General features: G+C 41.6%; 1 protein-coding gene across 1 annotated transcript in view; it reads left to right on the forward strand.

The window, feature by feature from the left end:
- The window catches only part of Pdfr (Pigment-dispersing factor receptor), a 373,916-nt gene that overhangs the window by 118,679 nt on the left and 231,886 nt on the right, over positions 1-23,351 (forward strand). Inside the window, exon 3 of the mRNA XM_068228235.1 lies at positions 7,288-7,395. Coding sequence (XP_068084336.1) covers positions 7,288-7,395 — 108 coding nt within the window. The remainder of the gene's footprint in view (positions 1-7,287; positions 7,396-23,351) is intronic.

A 23,351-nucleotide genomic window follows, 5' to 3' on the forward strand; every position in this document is an offset into this window, starting at 1 on the left:
ACAGTCATCATTCATAAAAGTAACTATAAGAACGTCAGATTTTACTTGTCATTGTAAGAACGTTGTCTCATCGGACGACTAATCAATGTAGACCTCTTGATCTGCTTTGACGTTTCTAATCGGGAAGATACGAGGTATGTGCGGTGTAGTAAAGAAAAGTGGCCGGGAGGGTAGGGGTGGGTGGTCATTCATTCGACTCGAGCGAGCAGCCCGACAATACGCTGCTCACGTCCGCTTCTTCGCTCCACCCTACCTCTCCGCCACACCCAGGTACTCCCGCGGCATTTCTAATTTTACGACTATTTATTTGTTCTATTTTGGCGTTTAAACTTGCGCTGGGCATATGCAGTTTTCACCTTAGCATTCTGCTGCCTCCCACGAATATTTCTACCAAATTTCAACAGAATCCGAGTGTAACACATGTATGTGTTCCCTCGATAGTTCCAAATGGAAGGACAATATATTGTAGTTTAACCGTAAGATCTATAATGGAAACTTAGTTCGTTTTTATACACTATGGTCTTTTATGTTGTTTCATTATTATTTGTACCACCCACCAACACGGTACCTTAAGCATTGAAAGTAAGAATATAATTAAAAATAATGTAATTCATGCTATTTATGTAAAAACTAAGTGTGTTAATAAATATGTTTTTTTAATTTTGTTTTCAAATAATTTTTTTAAACATCTAACGGTTGAATTAATAAACACGGGCGAAGCCGCGAGTATATGCTAGTATATACATTATCTCGGGAAATTAAAAAATGTATGATTAATAATAAACAAATTATAATCTGCCTCAGGTAGACAAACATAAATCTGATCTGAACATGCATTGTAGGTCTATACAGCAGCGGTTCCCAAATTGGGGCACTTCCCCTTATGCAGGGATTGTGATTTACAAGGGGGCGCATACAATTTACTCAAAAGAAAAAAGGAAATATGTGACCCAACAAATAGGAAAATAGAAACAAAGAATTATACGTTCCTCGCATTTAATATTCTATAAGAAAACGAAAATCAAAATCTGCAGCCTGTTTCCAGTGTGAACCGGATCAGGAATGGAATTAATGAAGCCCCCATCTAGTGGCGAGGATACGAACTGTGCCGACCAGTCGAAGCCTGTCGCACTCCTCTCGAGCAATGATTAATGGCTGACAGATGCAATGAAATTATATTGGAGAGTTGTTGTTGGAATGAAAGATGACAGGGAAAATCTGAATACCCGAAGAAAACCCTGTCTCGCCTCCGGTTTTTCCAGAACAAATCTCACATGGAGTGACCGGGACTTGAACCACGGAACCGAGCGACGAGAGGCCGGCGCACTGCCGCCTGAACCACGGAGGCTCTCTAATATAAAACATAATTTTATTTATTTTCAAAATAATAACTCACCTTCCATGTAGATACAAATCCTGTGGATACCCACAAGAACATATCTATGGGTCCGGTTGTTTATGAGAAACGTGAACCTGCGAAGAATTTAACAATATCATAAGCTCATTCTGTTTTTGATCGACTGTACATATGATTTTAAAACTTGAGAGCGAGCGTATCAGACCATGCGGGCCATTAATGTCTCAGTATAATGCATCCAGGGTACCCCCGACTGTCGTAAGAGGCGACTAAAAGCTGGTTTAGGGACTGTCAACTTGGGAGTGTGGGTTGGCCACCACGATTCCCGCACATGAGTCTGGAATTGTTTCCACTTACTTATGTCAGGCTCCTCCCCTTCATATTTCTTATCTGGCCTCTCTTGGTCAACTCCTGTTCTTCTCCGATCTGGACGGTATTGTGTTTACGAGGACTGGGGAGTCGTTCTTTCGAGAAGTTACTGAATGGAGATACAGAAAACAGAGGAGAGCCAAGTCGAGGAACCACAACTGAACCACCAATTACATGGCTCATTTTCGCTCCTGTCGTGACCTTCCTTTTCTTTAGCTGACACTTTCGTTCTTCGAAGTGTCGGACCTCTTCCATTTTCCTTCCCATTGGTGTTAACAGAGTATAGTTGCTCAGCAGTAATTCCTCTTAAAACAATAATCACCACCACCATCACCTCCCATTCTCTCAGCATACCCCTTCCAGTTTTCTTTTTCTGAGGTGTGCGTATGTATTAGAACACAGGTAAAGTTCTTAAAGAGAAATAATTGTTGCTTTAAAGAAATTAATGGGAGTGGAATTAATTGATGAATTAATTAATGAAAATCTACAGCCTGCTTCAATGTCATTTGACCGGGCCAAGAATGGAATGAAGCCCCATCTAGCGGTAAGTAGAGGAATTGTTCCGGCTGCCGAAGCCTGACGTACTCTCCTGCGGCAATAATTGATGACTGACAGGTGAAGTTAAACAATGGAGTGTGTTGCTGGAATCAAAGATGACAGAAGAACAGAGTACCCGGAGAAAACCTGTCCCGGCTCCGCTTTGTCCAGCACAAATCTCACATGGAGTGACCGGGATTTGAATCGCGGAACCCAGAGATGAGAGGCTGACACGCTCCGACCTGAGCCACGAAGGCTCCTAATTAATTTCATTACATGCTTATTTAAACTTTTCTTGAGGCCAACACTTGGGATTTGAAGCAGCAGCTTAATATTGACAGTTTTTTTTTTTTTTTTTTTTTTTTTTTTTTTTTTTTTTTTTTTTTTTTTTTTTTTGCTAGTTGCTTTACGTCGCACCGACACAGATAGGTCTTATGGCGACGATGGGATAGGGAAGGGCTAGGAGTGGGAAGGAAGCGGCCGTGGCCTTAATTAAGGTACAGCCCCAGCATTTGCCTGGTGTGAAAATGGGAAACCACGGAAAACCATTTTCAGGGCTGCCGACAGTGGGGTTCGAACCTACTATCTCCCGAATACTGGATACTGGCCTCACTTAAGCGACTGCAGCTATCGAGCTCGGTATTGACAGTTTTTGAACGTATAGTGATTATATACAATTTTCATTGGCTAAATGATCAGCTTTGGGGACCTTCTGTTCAGAGGGTCCTGGGTTCGATTCGCCACCGCGTTTGGCATTTTAATTTCGTGTGATTAATTTTTCTGTCTCGGGGATTGGGTGTTTGTGTTTGTACCAACACTCTGCTCTTCATATTTAGACAACGCACCAAACTACCAACCACCACAGAAACACGCAATAGTGATTACACCTCTCCAAGTATGATTGGCGTCAGGAAGGGCATACGGCCGTAAAAAAGGACAAATCCATATGTGCGACAAAGTTCGCAACCGCGCCCCACAGGTATGGGAAAAGAGCGGTAGAAAAAAATAAATTTACCTTTTCGTTTCAGCCACACATCCTAGTTTTTGTTAAAATTAATGACTATACAACCGTGAAATTTGAAACCCCCTCATTCATTCTGGATTATTCTCAAATATAAATGTGACGGTTCTAATAGCAACGAGCTCCTTCTAAAGAATGTTCAGCACTTACCGTGTTAAACAAATGGTTTGTTGAGGCAATAGCCCGAATTTATTGAGAATGTATGTATGTCTACTCTTTCCTGATACGTGGTCGGGGTGGTGGTATAAAATTAGACGGCATATTTTTACGGCCGTATGCCTTTCCTCACGCCTGCATCAGATGATATGAATGATTATGAATGAAATTGGGTAAGGTGGTGAAAGGAAAGGCTGTAGCTTATGATTAGGAACTGCCCCGGCATTTGCCTGAGGGTGAAAAAGGGAAACCACAGAAAATTATTCTCAGGACAGCCGATGGTGAGTTCCGAACCCACTCGTATCCCGAATGCATATACTGACCCGATAGTCATAGTGTATTAACATGCACGGCCACTCCGCTCGGTAGCCCCAATTCATTGAGAATATTTAAACAATGATTTCAATGATGTAAAAGTCCGACTCGTTGGCTGTTGATCAGCTTACTGGCCTTAAATTCAGAGAGTCCCGGGCTCGATTCCCGAACGGGTCGGAGATTTTAACCTTCATTGGTTAATTCCAATGGCTCGGGAGCTGGGTGTTTGTGCTGTCCTGAACATCCCTGCAACTTACACACCACACATAACACTATCCACCACCACAATAACACGCACTTACCTACACATGACAGATGCCGCTCACCCTCGTCGGAGGGTCTGCCTTAAAAAGGTTGCACTCGGCTAGAAATAGCCACACGAAATTATTTATTTAATGATGTGAAAATCTTACATAGGAAGACTTGTTCTTCAAATAGGTCAGCAAAGCAGTCTAGGTGACTGAGTCGTTCTGTAACAGTATATTTTGTATAAAATATGTTTTTTAACGTGCCGCATCACCATCTTGGCCTTGCTCACTCGTTTCACTAATGAATAGCTGTACACCTTTTGGAGCCTTCGCCCGACTACAGATCTCGTACAGCTGCCCACGGGTAAAAAGGAGCTGACGATAGAAGCTCCAAGGGAGCTGAGCGGCTAACGGCCAAACTGATTCGAACCTGCCAACCATTCGGCGAACACATGACTGTCCCTCTTTCTCGACTATCTCAAGACCTCCACCCAGCCGTTGAATTGAAAATTAGAAGTAACTAACTCGGTATATACATAAAACCCAGTATATGAGCTTTTGTAATAATTTTTTTTAAATATGAAATATATTGAAACTCAGTTCATTTGAGGCATTAGTTATAAAAATCCTTTCGGTCATTGCCACCCTATTTATGTTGATATATTTATTGAAACACGACACTTATAAAAAGAAGAATAATTTTGTTTTTACCTAGGTCCTTGAATTATGATCTGAGAATGAAGATGAAGGAACGGCTGCATATATTTTATATATATATATATACACATGAGCATCTCTCAAGACCGCACATCGTACCGAACTCCCATAATTTTGTGCTCTTCAAGGTATTATGCAGCGGTCCACCAATCCCTTATATTTCTTGAAGATACGCAACCGCTCCAACACCGATAGTCGAGGTCGAAATTGCTCTGCATGCAGCCTGTATATACGAGCAATGTAAACCGAGACGAACTTGAACCGGAAAAACGACTACTGTAAATACAATCTTCGCTCCAAGATGAAAGGACCATTCCATGCTGTTTATAGACTGAACGGTATAATACATGTACCGCTAATACGAGCTTGTTAGTAGGTTGCGCCAAGTGAACTACTGTGGTGAAATGATAAATTAACGCTATAACATATGTATCCGAGACATGACATGGGAATTAAATGTCGTAGTTGAAGGGATATGCACGAGCGTGGTGTATATAATCATTGTGGGTGAATTCCTAAAGCACCAGTTATCTGTGAGATATGAAAATGAATACACAGAATCCTACTCCATACAGATATTTTTTCAATGTATTAACAGCTTCATTTTACCTATGTGCGGCAAAATGTTTCCTTTGAAACGATAACACAATGTTTTATTAAACATTTAGTCTGCCTGAACTCCAGGTGTGTGAAAAGGAGGTCGCAACACAAGCTTTGTTCATTCATTCGTGTAGTGGAACTGAACAATTATAATTACTACATTCGCGATGTATTTAAATGGTAAACACAGTATGTCATCTTCTTATTCATACAGCGCTACTCAATAACTAAATTATTGCGCTTTCTTCTAACAACAGTATTTCACAGTATTTCACTTACATTGCTTTATGTAACGTATAAAAATAACATTATCTGCACATATATAACGAATATAACACATTTAATATAACAGATTTTTTGTACATTTTCTACTCACATTATAATTCATCCAGTGGAATAAAATAAACTAATTAATGCAAGAGTACTTCTAATACTTCGTAGAATAACATTTGGCTTATGACTGCTTGCCACCTTCGCTGCACGAACCTTATAAGTCTGTCAAACTTCAGTCTTTACTCTTTACAGCTATTTTATATGACACAGTTCAGCTGTAGATCCTAGAGTTCCAGTACACCCATGGATGTTCAATGGGGTTTAAGTCAGCACACTGGAGGCTGGTGATCCAGAACTGTGGAAAGGGACTATCTATTATATATGATTATACTTTATTCGACTATATTTGGTACCTGATATTGAAAACAAGAGCTTCATATGAATAGAACGCTATTGGGTCGATCACGGCAAATTATTAACATGCTGCAGGAGGAGTAAAAGAATGGCTTATCAGCTTATGACGTATTACACTGGGCAGAGGGTAAGAGACTTCCCTAAGCTTATTGAACCATGCAACACAGAACACCGAGCTCGATAGCTGCAGTCGCTGAAGTGCGGCCAGTATCCAGTAATCGGGAGATAGTGGGTTAGAGCCCCACTGTCGGCAGCCCTGAAGATGGTTTTCCATGGTTTCCCATTTTCACACCAGGCAAATGCCGGAGCTGTACCTTAATTAAGGCCACGGCCGCTTCCTTCCACTTCCAAGCCCTTTCCTATCCCATCGTCGCCATAAGATATGTCTGTGTCGGTGCGACGTAAAGCAAATAGAAAAAAAAAAAAAAAAAAAAGAAGCAACACAGAACTCAGCGTTGATTCGACGTTAACATGCTTTGAGACTCTAAGAGGCATATATCAGCGTGAAATGGATGGCGTTCCGTGTTAGTCGTTATAAGAATTTCCGTAGTCATAAATTACTGGAGGTTGTTGATTGTGGTTACAAGCTTGAGACATTGCAATCAATAGTCCCGTGCATTACATGTGTGTTTAAATTTGTATCAGGAGAAAATCGATACTAGAGAAGAAATTCAATAACTGAAACAGTCCAGGTACTTCGGACAAATTTTGAGATAAGATCTTCCGTATGAAACTGAAATTAGGAGTCGTATACCCATGGATAAACAGCCATTTCTCGGAAAAAGCACTCCGATACGTCATCTCACCATGTCTCTCAGCTTAACAAAAGTACGACGACGTCTGGCCAGTGGTAATATACTGTAGTGAGACCTGGACTTTGGACACAGATGACGTAAAGGCAGGCCTATTATAAGCATTTGGGATGTTGTGCTGGCACCGTTTAGAGAAAACAAGCCGGGTAGGGAAGATGATAGATACAGATGTGCTAGAGGAACGTCAGCTGATCAATCATACGAAGAGGGGAAGGTCGTCGTGGCTGCGGCACCCCAGACTGGGACGTGGCAAACCGACTGTCGATGTCCTAGAAAAACGGCCTCGCGCAAGGCCGGAACGGCCGGGTTCACGTAGTCGATCCTGGCGGCTATCTTCTTGATGAAGCCCTGTAGGGCTACGTAGTCGTGACTCTCCATAGCTGTAGTTGCTCCTGAAATAAATGTAGCAGTTGTTCCAAAGATTTTGCACCAAATTTTTAAGTAATGTACTTTATTTCTGTATTTCAGATATGTTCTGCAACTGGACATGGGACAGAGTACTATGTTGGCCTCCGACGAAAGCAGGCACTGTCGCTCGTCAGCGGTGCCCCAGATACAATGGTGTCGATCCTTCAAGTAAGTAAATCTTCGTTTCCGTAGCTGTAATTATTAATAAAAGTGATCATCATATTAACATTTACAGTGTGTCTGATCGAGGAGGCCCAAAATTAGGAGATATGTACCTCCAACGTATTGTGTTGGAATTATTAATATGCAGGACCGCCAATGACTGATAGGTGTTTTAAAGGCATAAAAATCCGGAACTCCTCAAGTTACGAAAGCCAGAATTAGATCATGAAGTTATTGGTTGTACGTCCCACTACCTACTTTTAGAGTATTCGAAGATACCGAGGTGCCACAATTTGGTCCCGCAGGAGTTCTTTTACGTGCCAGTAAATCTACCGACATGAGGCTGACGTATATGAATACCTAATACCACTGGATTGAGCCGGGGTTGAACTCTCCAACCTGGGCTCAGAAGGTCAGCGCGATACCGTCAGAGACACTCAGCCTGACATCAGCTTAAACACCAGTGCATCTGGTTGATAATTATTCGATAAAATATTAATATAATTTCGTATGACTATTGCTAGCCTGGTGGAGTGTTCGTAAGGCAGACCCTCCGGCGAAGGTGGGCGGCATCTTCTGAGTATAGGAAAGTGGGTGTTAATGTGGTGGAGGATAGTGTGTGTGCGGTGTGAGAGTTGCAGGAATGTGGAGGTAGTACAGGCTTCTTGCCTCCAAGCTAAGGGAATTAACGATTACAATCCTTCGATCGGGTAGGGAATTGAACCCAGTGCCCTGAGCACCGAAGGCCAAGATGCTGACCTCTCAGCCACGGGACCCGACAAATTCCTGTTATCATCTCGCAGCTCTTTTCACGCTTATCTCCAATGATCGTGAGCTGCATGTAGGCTACCTTGATAACCGTATACCAGTCCTCCTGACATCATTAAGTTTCTGGCAGTATCGGGAATCGAACCAGCGCGTCCGAGGACGGCCGGCAGCTAATAGCGTTAACCGTTATGTGAACATCAATAAAATCATCTCTCATCATTACCATCAAACAACCTGAGAGTTTTAAGATCTACTAGGTGCTCTTATTTTTCCATTACTGCTGTGGCCCAACTTCCTCACTTAACAAGTCACTGTGGTAGCGGTGAAAGGAGCATGATTTGTATCAAATAGGACGTCAGCTCCGGCCGATCTTAAAGATGATCAATTTGGACGCAGTTGAAAGCGAAGTTTGAATATCGTAGTGACTATTCTCTTGGAAGAGTAAAGGATCGATTGCTGGTTCCTAGCTTGGAATTTTTACTTGAAAATATACGTGGCGTCAGGGTGGACGTCCTACTAAAAGTCGAAATGCATCAGATGGCTCCAGAGGCTCGATAAATCCTAGGATAATCTGAAGGAAGTTCACTGGACGCAATTGAGACAATCAAACGTAGGAACGTATATTGGACGTCTCCTTGGTTCTCTGACAGACTAAATCTGAGTTCATCCCTTCGCTGAAGGCAACATGGCATCGTTCAATATATTACATCCACCCATCCCAGTGGTTCAGTATATTAGAAGTTGATCATCTGTTCCAGGTCAGGTCAGTGGTATCTCAGACTGTACAAATGCATCAATTTCGTGTTTGACTTTCAGCACGTCAAATGCCTCGTACAGGACATTCCTGTTAAAATCTACTTTAGTGGAAAGGATGTTAAACATTATTCGTACTGAAAGGGTAAAAGCAAAGCTATCTCCGTAACCTCATCATTGGGAGGTGGACAATGGTAAGCTCAACGCACTTCTCCCTCGGGAAATAATCTGTTACTGATATGTGATGCATCTCAAAGCTATGTGCTCCTCGGGAATTTCAAGCCTCATTTCTAAATTTCCAGCCTATGAAGTAGTAACCGCATCCACGTCCTTCCCAGTGAACCAGGTGCACCTTTACCACTCCAACCGCACGCTACTGGCAAATAATCTTCATCATCTTTAGCATTTGTCCACATACTAGAGCTGTCTGCCTTTTTAGCTCTCTGTTGCCATTTTACACAACCATGTGCCATGTCAGGATGAGTGCATGCTATTTCTTTAGATCTTCACGTATGGTATCAAGTCAACGCTGTCCCGGTCTTCCAACTGGCGTTTTGTCCGACCATGGCTAAATGATTAGCGTGCTGGCCTTTGGTCACATGGGTCCTGGGTTCGATTCCCGACAGGGTAGTGAACTTTAACCTAATTGGTTAATTTCGCTGGCACGGGGGCTGAGTGTATGTGTCGTCTTCATCATCATTTCATACTCACCATGACGCACAGGTCGCCTATGGGTGTCAAATCAAAAGACTTGCGTCTGGCGAGCCGAACTTTTCCTCGGACACTCCCAGCACTAAAAGACGTACGCCATTTCATTTTCTTCACTCGCCTTTTCACAACAATTAACAGTGTCAGTCCATTCTTGGAAAGTGTTGGTTCAGCAGCTCGAAGTACATGTTAATACCAGCGGAGACAGCTTTCCCCTCATCTTTTCAGTGATTGGCGACACTCCATATCGCTTGCGAACTTCACTGATAATCACGTGATCATGAAGTGTCAAGTCAGATGGCCATCTTTGTTTCCATCACGCCAAGCTGCTGTTCCACCTATTTAGTGGAAAGCCAGCATTCTCCACCATACGGAGCAACTGGACGCAGCACAGATCGATAAACTTGATACTTTAGCCAGTCCGGAATCTTCTTATCACTTCAGCCATGCGCTTGCTCAGACGATTTGATATTTCAGGATTGAAGGATCTATCTGCAGTAACTGTCAAGCCAAGATATTAAAAAGGAATTGTCTTTGGAAGTTCAACGCCATTAATTTGAATCGTATTCAGATCATTTAGATCCATTGTCCAATATTCAGTTTTGTTAACGTTGAGACGTAGTCCAAGTTCAGTGAGATGGTTGGTCCATGCCTTGACCTGTAAGTCTTAGGTCAGCTTTATGAAATGAAAACCCACATCCTGTTTTCCAGTCATTCTACCGGGCGAGGATAGGAGTTGTGCAGGCTGCCAAAGCCTGTCGCACTCCTCTGGGGCAATGATTAATGACTGACAGATGAAATGATATTGGAGAGTGTTGCTGGAATGAATTATGACAGAGAAAACCGGAGTACCCGGAGAAAAAACCTGTCCCGCCTCAGCTTTGTTCAGCACAAATCTCTCATGAAGTGAACCATGGAATCGAGCGGTGAGAGGCCGGTGCACTGCCGCTTGAGCCACGGAGGCTCCCAGGTCAGTTTAATAATAATAATAATAATAATAATAATAATAATAATAATAATAATAAGGCTATGATATTAAGTAAATATTTACTATTCCAGTTAGTTTCATTATCTGCAGGTATGTGGAGGTCAACCTTGTTAACTATAACTTCATCCTTATGTAACGAGTTTGTCTATGTAATGGGAGACATATCTCTCATATTTGATGTGCCTTTTCATCTTAAAAGACCAATCGCATCGAATATTTCGACTGCATTTTCTCTCTCTCTCTCTCTCTCTCTCTCTCTGCAGTATCTGACATCTATAAAGAAAAGCATTTCCGCGAAACGCGTTGTCCAGGCGTATATAGCTCATATTACGGTGTAGCCAAGTCGAACATGTCGCGAGGCTATTGTGCTCCCTTTTAAGAACAGTCCATCGTCGGCTAATGGAACGAAAAAACAGAGAAGCGTGGCCACAATTAGCGGAGAGGGAACAATGTGTGCCATTGAAGGACAGATGTGTTGTGGACAGTTCATCCCCTAAGTATACCAATATTTGGATTACGATACCTTAAAATATATAAAAGGATAGGATTGCTTTCTTTAGAAAAAATTTCAATGAGTTTCGCGGTTTTACTATTATCAAATAACCGTCTTCCCTTAACTGCTGTTAACCTGAAGAGATGTGCACATAGCAAACGCCTGAAAAGCCTTATATCTGATCTGTTTTTTGACATGCTCTGTTGGTGGAAAAATATATAATTCCCTCCTTGGAAACTGAGAATTTCCATAACAAACATTTGTCTTGAAAAGGGGTCTTCAGCATGTTAGAGGAAGAATTATAATAATAATAATAATAATAATAATAATAATAATAATAATAATAATAATAATAATAATAATAATAATTTCGCGTGGTTAACCTGGCGCAGCCTTTTACAAGCAGACTCGCTGACAAGGGTGCACTGGGAAATGCGTGTTATTGTGGTGGAGGATTGGAGTTGTGCGTGATGTACGAGCGATAGTGGAGACACCACAAACACCTAGCCCCGGGTCGAGGAAATTAAACCACTTGAAACGAAATTCCCTGAACCGGTCAAGAATCTAACCCAGGGCCTTGTGACCCGAAGGGCATTACGCTGACCATTCAGCGAAGTTGTTGGCTGCGAGTTTTAGACCACGTAACTTGCATTAGGGAGCAGGCGCGCTGACTTCAGGTAATTATTGGGGGGGGGGGCATGATGAACATGAACACAGGCATGTGCATGAGGAACAACTATTAATACAAACATTCCCATATAATAATAACAATGTTCATAAGCAAACAGAGAAAAAGAACAATAATAGAGCTTGTTTCTCAAATACATTTTCGAACGAGTCTTGTGTATGGAGTTGTCAATAATATTCACAAGTGAACAGAAAAATATAATTTTATTCTTAAATAAATATTTTGAAGGAGTTTTACGTACGAAGCTATCAAAAGTAATCACAAGTAAAAAATTAGAACAGCGGGCGAGTTGCCCGTGCGGTTAGGGGTGCGCGGCTGTGAGCTTGCATCCGGGAGATAGTGGGTTCGAATCCCACTGTTGGCAGCCCTGAAAATGGTTATCCGTGGTTTCCCATTTTCACACCAGGAAAATGCTGGGGCTGTACCTTAATTAAGATCACGGCCACTTCCTTCTAACTCCCAGGCCTTTCCTATCCCATCGTCGCAATAAGACCTATCTGTGTCAGTGCGGCGTAAAGCCACTAGCAAAATAATAAAAAATAAACTTCTTGGGCCGCAGACTCCAAACATGTCCGCTGTCGGCGTTATCAGAAGAACACATGTACAAAAATGAATTAATTATGACAAATGAAGCATATCAGAAAAAAGAAATGCCTCTTCTCTCTTCGTCATCAACTTTGCTGTCTCCATATTCAACGCAAGTCCAACATTTTTGCTCTTATGACAAAGCGTTAATCATATGAATGAATGCATGAATTAATTAATAAGTCTGTAGTGTCCCAGAAGGGCAAACGCCTCGAAAGGGGCAGGTCTGTTCGATTGATCTTGCGTGGTGAGCTAGTCACGTGAGATGTTTGTCATAATTCATAATCTTTTCCCCTGGCTTACGTTTTACCTGCTTTTAACATTTTGTATTCCCTTGTGTGAGATCCTTCGTCTCCAATTCTATCGTCGTCTTTTTTTTTCTTATTTGCTATTGGCTTTACGTCGCATCGACACAGATAGTTTTATGGCGACGATGGAAGAGGAAAGGGCTAGAACTGGGAAGGAAGCGGCCGTGGCCTTAATTAAGGTACAGCCCCAGCATTTGCCCGGTATGAAAATGGGAAACCACGGAAAACCATCTTCATGGCTGCCGACAGTGGGATTCGAACACACTGTCTCCCGAATACTGGATACTGGCCGCACTTAAGCGACTGCAGCTATCGAGCTCGGTTATCGTCGTCGTCTTCTTCTTCTTCTTCTTCTTCTTCTACTGCGGGACCGCGGGTGTGAACTGAGTCGCACGGTGGATTTGGCCTTGCTTTACGGCCGGATGCCCTTCCCGACGCCAACCCGATATGGAGGGATGTAATCTCCATTGCATGTTTCTGTGCTGGTTGTTAGTGTGGTGTGTTGTGTGAATATGAAGAGGAGAATGTTGGGACAGACACAAACCCCCAGTCCCCAAGCTAGAAGAATTCATCAGAAGCGATTAAAATCCCCGACCCAGCTGGGAATCGAACCCTCTGAACCGAAGGGCAGTACGCTGACCATTCAGCCAACGAGTCGGACTTTTTCGTCTCTAATTCTATGAAAATGAAAATGAATGAAAACCTACAACCTGTTTTCCAGTCATTGACCTTGTCAGGGATGTAATGAATGAAGCAGATATAGGCTGTTAGTACGATGGGGTCGCCACTCCCAAAGTGATTTATATTAATGAATGATAGATGCAATGAAATGAGAATGGAGAGTGTTGCTGGAATGAAAGATGACAGGGAAAACCGGAGTACCCGGAGAAAAACCTGTCCCGCCTCCGCTTTGTCCAGCACAAATCTCACATGGAGTGACCGGGATTTGAACCACGGTATCCAGCGGTAAGGGGCCGACGCGCTGCCGTGTGAGCCACGGAGGCTCCTCTCTAATTCTATATTAGTACTTATTTCAACCATACAATGGGGAGTTAAGATGAACCGTTTCTCTGTGATTGCTCTGCACTAGTGTAAAGAGATAATACGGGAATATTTTACTTGTTTACACCGTTACGAACAAAGACATTTTATTACGGAGCCATTACACGACAAAAAGGGATTTCTCTATCAATGACAGACCAAGAAGCGGTCGACCATACGAAACAAGGACGCCAGAAGCTGTCAAAACAGTCGCCGTGGGGAATTTACCGAAATCTGCTCCAGAGGGAAATGAGGCACGGGAAATGAGACTTTCACAACGAATCATGTCACGGATTATTAAAGATGATTTATAGGTTTAAAGGCTATCCAAGATGCATTGCACACTGAGACTGACGTCCTGGCTCTCTTGAGCGACAAGCGAACGATAATTATCTGTAAATTCTCTTCACGGTTGAAAACGTAACCGTTGTAAAAGAAATAAAATTAACCGTTAATCGTTTGGTCTCCACTATCGTGTGCAGGCATTATAATTTGACTACATCTGGCTGCCTGCTCCTCAATATAGACGTTCCATTTTATTCTAGCCCTACTAGATGGCAGAGCAAATCGAAATTTTCGTGGATGTCTACGGCTGAATCTGAATGAATTTTGTCGAATGAATACAAATGTATGACGAGAGATCTTTTATATGCCGACATCGTATGACATGGAGTGTCGAATGGACTTTTTTCCTCCCTTCAAAAATCCGACTACCTCTGCCGGGTTTGAATCCGCTATCTTGGGATCCATAGGTCGACACCCTACCACTGATCCACAGAGGGATCTGGCTGATAGAGTTCATGTCCAGATTTCTAAGGAAACTTTTAGGGTGGAAATAAGGCACCATCCGTTTCGATTACATTTTTTCAGCAATATCGTACGAAAGCGAAATGCAACTGTATTTCTGTAAACAGGGGGTTATAACATGTATATTTAACTTTCTTTCTTTCTTTCTTTCTTTCTTTCTTTCATGTTAACCGTTTACTATCACACTAGCTCGTTCGGGTTTTTGGAGACGTTAAGGAGGGAAGGTGATAAGAAGTAGGGCTGATGATGGATTCGGGTAGCCGTATATCTGAGTATCACTAGCTCCACTAAAAAGATGGGGGCTTTGGCGTTCGCCGGGTATGCAAAGAGGGGCAGCTAACTTTCGTACAAACATTTACAAATACCACAAATCTATTTGGTCCATAGAAAGTTTATTTGAGTAAGTACCAATTCCTACAGACTGAAGCGTGCGTAAATATCAGCGTGAACACTACTGCTTTAATGATGAACATTTAAATTGGCGTCTTTCATCCTATAACGGATTAATCATACCAAAATGTACGTCAATTTCAAGATTATCTAACAATATAGAAACTCTCAGAAAAACTCTCTCTAATTTGCGTATTATATTTCTCTACTTCACAGAGAAGTTTCCACTCCCAAACAAGGAAACTGTCAATATGCGGAGAGTGATCATTGCCATTATAGCCTAAAATTTTTGCAGACCGGGAGAGTTGGCCCTGCGGTTAGGAGCGCGCAGCTGTGAGCTTGCATTCGGGTTGGAACCCCACTGTCGGCAGCCCGGAAGATCGTTTTCCGTGGTTTCCCATTTTCACACTAAGCAAATGCTGGGGCTGTACCTTAATTAAGGCCACGACCACTTCCTTCCTATTCCTAGGCCTTTCCTGTCCCATCGTCGCCATAAGACCTATCTGTGTCGGTACGACGTAAAGCAACTAGCAAGAAAAAAATTAGCAGGCAAGTTCTAGATTACATTCCAAGTTTTCTCTTACAGCAAAGAGAAATGTTTTATCTTCATTAATTCATTCATTCACAAGAAAATATAGTATGTTCTAATGCAGTGGACTGCAGGGGCAGTAGTAAAACGGAAGAGCCGTCAGACGGGGAGAACGTAACAGATCGAGCAGTTGAGTCGTATTACTGCAAACACACACGGGCACAATGGCGGTCAGTGCAGCAGTACCAGAGGACTGTTTTTTTGAGCCGTAACAGTATACTGAAGCGTATAGGCTAATTAAACATGACAGTGATAGAGAACGTCATCAACTCGCACAGCTTTTATATCTGTGTGGCAGTAGTTAGTTACAAGGGGTGAGAGTGCTGTTCTACATATTAACTGAGATGCTCGAAACGAATAGGCGGAATACATTTGCCCGCATAACATGCAATACCAAATTCATTTTAATTTTAATAATATTATCGTGCAGTCATTATACTCAATTCAGGACTCACCATTCAAACATTGACGCCACTCATGAAAGAAACTATAACATTCAAGAATCAGTCCATAGATGCATTGAAATGAAATGTCGTATGGCTTTTAGTGCCGGGATATCCCAGGACGGGTTCGGCTCGCCAGGTGCAGTTCTTTCTATTTGACTCCCGCAGGCGACCTGCGTGTCGTGTTGAGGATGAAATGATGATGAAGACAACACATACACCCAGCCCCCGTGCCGTAGGAATTAACCAATTAAGGTTTAAATCCCCGATCCGGCCGGGAATCGAACCCGGGACCGTCTGAACCGAAGGCCAGTACGCTGACCTTTCAGCCAACGAGTCGGACATAGATGCATTGACTCGCCCACATGATGCAGTGTAGACATCTGGTAATATCTACCTAAAAGTAATTATTTTTCATGCATTGAAAATGTTAAATTTCGTATGTTTTATTGTTGATAGAAGTTGAGTGTGTTATCTACAGTATTCGTAAAGTTACACATTCTGCACTATTCTAAAGAACGTAGACATGTAAAGTTCGACGTACTATGATATAAAACTATCACATTGACAGTGTGTAACTGCTAAGCACTAGGATTTCACTAATGATTGCAAAGAACAGTTTTCTTTAGAAGCAAAAGTATTGTCAATCTCATTGTGATGGATTGAGATTTCTAGTCAGTTGAGAGTAATTGATACTGTAGCCATACCGTCTGAGAAAGTGCTCAAATATGCCAGCCTTGTGTCGGTAGATTTACTAAAAAACTCTTTCAAGATCTCGCGTGTCCGAAAACCATAAATCTAGTATTACATTCGTCCATAGCTGTTATCAGAAGAGAGCAGTATTCTTGTATTGTTGTAGGTGTGATCTGTGGGTTTTGATTTAAACCAGGAAAATGCATATGCATATGTGTGTGGCTGTTTCTGTTCCACGTTACCCCCCTTTGGAATGCCGTAATGCGTTGTCAAGCACTGAAGAAAATATGGGTACCGATATTTTCATTGACAAGAATCTTAATGTGATGATACAATGTTATTTTTAATGAGAAAAAAGACAAATCTAGCCATAGAAGTTCAGGCAGGAATGCGAAAGCTAAAAAAGTAATGCATACATGAAAGATCAAGCCATTTCACAGCAGTCATTTCACATCTTGATTATATATCTAATTCAGTCTTTAAATAATAGCCTGTTAAATACGTCTTTATTCATTTATCCAGAATTCCTTTACCAACTTTGAATTTAATATCTTAAGAACACTTTCTTTCTAGACGTAATTTATTTATCAATTTCCGTATATACATTTCCATTGATATTCGAATTTAGCGTGAATTTCCAGGTCACGCCACTAGGATCGCCACTTGCGAACTGTCTTCCATTTTAACAAGGCTAAATCCGGAAGTGTCGCGTATTGTCTCTACCGTATTTGGGTAGTGCAATATGTTAAATTCAGAATGAAGTATGGCATTTCCATCTCTTATCAGTTATTGGAACTGACTGAAATTGTTTTTTGAAGCAGAGAGGAAGCGTCATCCAAATAATGAAAAATTCATATTAAAGTGATAACTATAAACAAAAAACGTAGTGATGTGGAATGTAGAGATATGTATCTTTAATTTAAAACAATTAACTGGAAAATCTGCCATGGCCTCTCAAACGCCCAAAATCTCATGCGTGCAGAGCGAGGCGCAAGAGCTCCGTGCACTGTGCATCGCTGCCGCTCGGCATGACTCGGATCAACGCTTCGTCTCTGAGCTACTCGGCTAAGCTCGGCTCTACTCGGCTATACTCGGCTCAACTCAGCCCGGATTTGTAGCGCTACGGCGCAAGTGGGGCAGAGGGAGACAGGCGGAGTGAGCGAGACAGGCGTGAGGAACGAGAGGGACAGCGCTATTGCTCCAAATCGAGGGTGGGGGGTCTGCACTCTGGTCAACCAAGCGAAGTCGTCTTTTGCACCGTGCACAGTGCATGCACCCTGAGAAGCCCTGTAGTAGTCGTTCGCGGATTGTAGACTGAAAGCACACTTGTCTTATAAGGGTGAATAGCATTATGTGCACGTTAATTTGGTAAAATGAAGTACTAATAATAGTTGAAATAAAGAAAAGAATAGTGTTGGCACATATACATGTAAATTACCTTTTATCTAAATCACATTTCATAAAAGTCGGTCCTGTGATGAGTTGTTGGCTGATTGCGAAAGGAAACGTCTTGCGTTTTAAATGTATGCATTTTTTTCGTGCCTTTGGCTCCTCTCCTAGAACATAACGCAAATGGTTCGAGCCACCTCAGATGCGATTGCTTCTATATTAAACTCGAACGGAAGAATATGTAGGAAATGTTCTTTTTACACCACTTAGCACTCCACCTACAACCGTTCTTCTGACACTTCACCTTCTTCAGAACGGCACACTCCAAAGGGTACCCGCAAGCGCAGCAATGGCACTCCAAATGAGAACTAGCAAACGATAAGAAAGACCCTGGGAAACTCGAAGGTGCCAACGCTACGGATTTCTGCATCAACACAACAGCCTATTTATTCAATTTGCTTTGCCCTTGTTCCTCATTTTTGACAGTTTGGAATCGTATGTTATTGCCATCAATCCATTGTTTAAAATTGGATCAGATTACCTCAATAGTGGTAAGGAGAATGATTCAACATAGAAAGGTCATCATGGTTCTGAATATTCTCAGAATATTCTCAGAATATTCACACTTCGTTAACAATTAACCAGCCATCAACAGCGCATTAAGATGTCCTTAGTCGTGTACACAATGACATGAAAATAGAATACATTACTGACATTCAGTGCTCGTGGACTACAGCAAACAGTTTTGATGGTTGTGCTGAGAAAGAAAATAGGCTCGTTCAACCAGCCTTCCCGCTTGTTAGGAAGGCGAATTAGTTTAGCGGGGTTGAGCGGCTCAGATGGTTGAGACCCTCCCCTCCTGACCCCACTTTGGCAGGCTCTTTCCTGGCCCAGTACGGTGGTATTTGAAGGTGCTCAAATACATCAGCCTCGTGTCCGGCTCCATGGCTAAATGGTTAGCGTACTGGCCTTTGGCCACAGAGGTCCCGGGTTCGATTCCCGGCAGGGTCGGGAATTTTAACCTTAATTGGTTAATTTCGCTGGCATGGGGACTGGGTGTATGTATCGTCTTCATCATCATTTCATCCTCATCACGACGCGCAGGTCGCCTAAAGGTGTCAAATCAAAAGACCTGCATCTGGCGAGCCGAACTTGTCCTCGGACACTCCCGGCACTAAAAGCCATACGCCATTTCATTTTCATTTACATCAGCATCGTGCCGGTAGATTTACTGACAAGTAAAAGAACCCCTGCGGAACAGAATTCCGGCGCCTCGACGTCTCCTAAAACCGTCAAAAGTAGTTAGTGGGATGTAAACGCAATGATAATAACAATGTTATTGGCTTTACGTCCCACTAACTAATTTTACGGTTTTCGGTGACGCCGAGGTGCCGGAATGTTGACCGGCAGGAGTTTCTTTACGTGCCAGTGAATCTACCAACACGAGGCTGACGTATTTGAGACCTTCAAATACCACCGGACTGAGCCAGGATCGAACCTCCCAAGTTGGAGTCAGAACGCCAGCGCCTCAACCGTATGAGCCACTCAGCCCAGCCAAACACAATGACATTAAATTACTAACTAGTTTAAAAGGTTGAAGAACTAAATACGTAAATAGTCTACATAAGTGGAAGTATGCAGACGCTTAGTTGCGACATACTTAGGCCTGTTGGAAAGATCTGGATATTTCAACAGGATTCAGCGCATCTATACAAAGCAAAACAAAGATAAAAGTGCCTTCGTTTATCGCTGCTATAGACAAGCCCTAAGCTTCTCATCCCCAACCTCAAAACTTGGCACTCAAGATTTTGGAATATTTTATACAGTAGAACTCCACTTAACCGAAACCCCGCTTTACCGAAATGCTCTGGCAAAATTTTGTTTAAATTTTTGTTTTTGCCCTCTCGTTTTTATCCGTTGATATTAGTAATTCCCATTTTATTTCGACATTTAACTTCCGATAATATTTACCATGTGTCATCCGAAAAAACGCGTCCACCGAAGTGGCTCCGCCCCCTTTATTTTGGATAAACGGGGTTCTAGTGTAAACCTGCCTTAAACCTCGTCGAAATTTGCAGTTGTTACGGACAATGTTACTTGCCAGTCCTGTAGTTCCCAGTCAGACATTCACAATGACATTAGAAACCGTACAATTTTACTGGCAGATCAAGGGTATCCTTACAGACACGCAAAACAGATAGCCGAATCTTATGAAAACATGGGTAAAACAAAATCAGACACTATGAAATTGTTCGACGAAATCAAAGACGACATTAAACAGGCAGGAATCACACAAGAATATATCCAAATTAGGGAGATCTTCAGATCTGAAATTCATTAATGAGAAGTTGACCAAGAAGACAAACCAAAGAAAACTACCAGAACAACTTCGACCAAAGAGAGAAAAGAATTCCATTAAAAAAATATATGGACACAAAGGAAGGCAAATAAACGTCTCTAAATAATTTGGGCTTATTCACAAGTGGTTAATACTGCTAATAATAATAATAATAATAATAATAATAATAATAATAATAATAATAATAATAATAATAATAATAATGCTGTGGTCCCATTTCTTGGTACGGGGTCATGGATGAGGTTAGATGAATTTATATAATGCACATGGCATGTTTTTACGGCTGCACGCCCTTTCTGACACCAACCTCAGTTGAGGAGGTAACGAAGATTAAATTGAATGATGGTGAATGAAACTGGGTAAGAAGATTGAAGGAATTGGCTGTAGCCTATGAATATGAACTGTCACGGCATTTGCCAGGAGTGAAAATGCGAAACCACTGGAAACCGTTCTCGAGACAACCAACAGTGGGATTCGAACCCACTCTTCTCCCGAATGCAGAGCATGGCTCCATAGCCGTAAGACATTAACACGCGCGGCCACCCCGCTCAGTATAATAATAATAATAATAATAATAATAATAATAATAATAATAATAATAATAATAATAAGAGCCTGGAAGTTAGGCAAAATTCCTTTTTTATCTGACTGAATATATTGAAGAATCAGATAGAGGTAAATATGTTTTCGTGCATTTAGGAAGTGTCTTTTTTGCCTATTTTGGCTTCAGTTGCCTATTTTAAGATTTAAAGCCTTTTTATTGCCTTTCTTGATTGTTACATATTTTTTCTGCGATTTATACATTTTAAAAAGCACATAATGAATTTCCGTACCGTACATCGAAGACAAAATGGTTGCACAAATTAAATTACATATTGCCGTCACAAATATTTGTTTAGAATATTTTTATTTTTCAGGCATTCGAAAGCTTATTTTCTGAATCCATTCATTTAACCTCCGTAAATAGCAGAACCTTCATTATTGAAAGGAATGCACAAGCATAATGAATACCAGAAAAGAGAGAGGATGAGGAAAGTTCGTCTCTTCTCCTTCCTCACACCCCTTTTGCCGTGACAGTGCGTAATTACCTGGTATTCCCGATTTCGAAATGACAAGATAATGCAGAGGAAGGGAGGAAATCACTTCTGTCTAACAGGTCCAACATAAAAGAAGCTGTTAGTCTACTGTTGAATTTGTTAAAGGCAACTCGGGTGTTCGCGCTGACGTATTCATCATGCCGAAATTTTCATCGTTGCGTGGTAAATTACATGGCTATGTTCGCGAATTCGCTTCGGATACACTTTCTACTGATTGAGGTATACTCTTTTTCAAAATCTGTGAAAAATCTATTAATCACAAATAAAGTACTTTATAACTCAACATTTCGCAACAACGAAACATAAGTCTAGGTTAAATATTGTTGGCCCTAAGATCAATTTAATATCAACAGCAGTTACAACATCCAGCAGGCAATCTCAATTTTCCCTGGGTCTATGTAAAGCTTTCTTGGACTCTGGAATTCTGTTCTGGAAACCGGAAAATCAGTCCCTCAGGACGTTTCTGCAGAAGTACACTAAAGAAGAAGTTCCATCAGAATCCACATTAAGAAAAACGTATTTGAATATCTCCTTTGAAGATACCCTGCAGAGGATTCGAAGCAGAGTTGCAGAAAATAAGATCTGGATCTCCATTGATGAAACTAAGGATGCAATGGGACGTCACATGGCCAACGTCATCATTGAAACTATGGAAGCAAAGCGAACTGACCTATCATCAGTATTTCTTTTTACGACAGAAGAGATGGAGAGAGCAAATGGTTCCACAGTGGCACAGTTGCTCACAAATTCATTAATGTTACTCTGGCCGGATGGAATACGGCCTGATGATGTCCTACATTTTGTCACAGATGCGGCACCTTACATGAAAAAAAGCAGCTGCAGCCTTTGAAGTTCTCTTTCCTAAAATGCTCCACCTCACATGTCTAGCCCATGGACTGCACAGAATCGCTGAAGTGATAAGAACTTTGTATCCTCACGTGGATAAGTTAGATTCGAATACCAAGAATACCTTCCTAAACTCACCCTCCCGAATCCGGGTTTTCAAGGACGTGACACCAGAGCTCCCTTTACCTCCACAGCCAGTTCTCACGAGATGGGAAACCTGGATCTCAGCAGTCATATATTACAGTAACAATTTGGACAAGATACGTGAGGTACTTCATGCCGTATCAGTAGACGAAGTTGCTTCAATTCGTGAGGTAAAAAAGTTGTTGGACCTTGAAGAGCTCAGCAGTGATCTGGCATTTATAACAGCACATTATAGTGTGATACCGGAAGCAATCTTGAAGTTGGAGAAAAGAGATGAATCGCTGGTATCATCTATAGCGATCTTCGAAGATGCAGTAAATCAACTGCTGCAAGCACCAGGAGAAAAAGGAAGCAGTGTTAGTGAAAATTGTAAACGTGTTCTGAGTGCTAATGTGGACATTGAAAAAATGAAGAACGTTCGTGATGTTCTGAAAGGTGAAAATTCTGTTTTAACTGGCATGTGTCCTTTCGAAATAGCTTGTTTCAAATTTGCGCCAATCACTTCAGTGGAAGTAGAACGTTCCTTTTCCATGATGAAAAACATTCCTTCTGACAAGCGTCTGTCTATGACAGTTGATACTTTGAAAAAGCACGCTGTTGTTGCTTGTAACCAAGGAAAGTAAGAGTAAGTACGCTAATTATGTGATAAATTGATAATAAAGAAATGAATGAGTATTTAAAATACATATTTTCATTAATAATGAGTGAGATTCATCTTTGCTTTCACTTCTAATAAATGCCTATTTTAATTACAGTACTGCCTATTTTCAGTATTTCAAGTGCCTTTTTGCCTGCCTATTTTAAGTAAAAATAATTGCCTAACCTCCGGGTTCTAATAATAATAATAATAATAATAATAATAATGTGACAATT

Source organism: Anabrus simplex, chromosome 6 (assembly GCF_040414725.1).
Source record: "Anabrus simplex isolate iqAnaSimp1 chromosome 6, ASM4041472v1, whole genome shotgun sequence".
Lineage (NCBI taxonomy): Eukaryota > Metazoa > Arthropoda > Insecta > Orthoptera > Tettigoniidae > Anabrus > Anabrus simplex.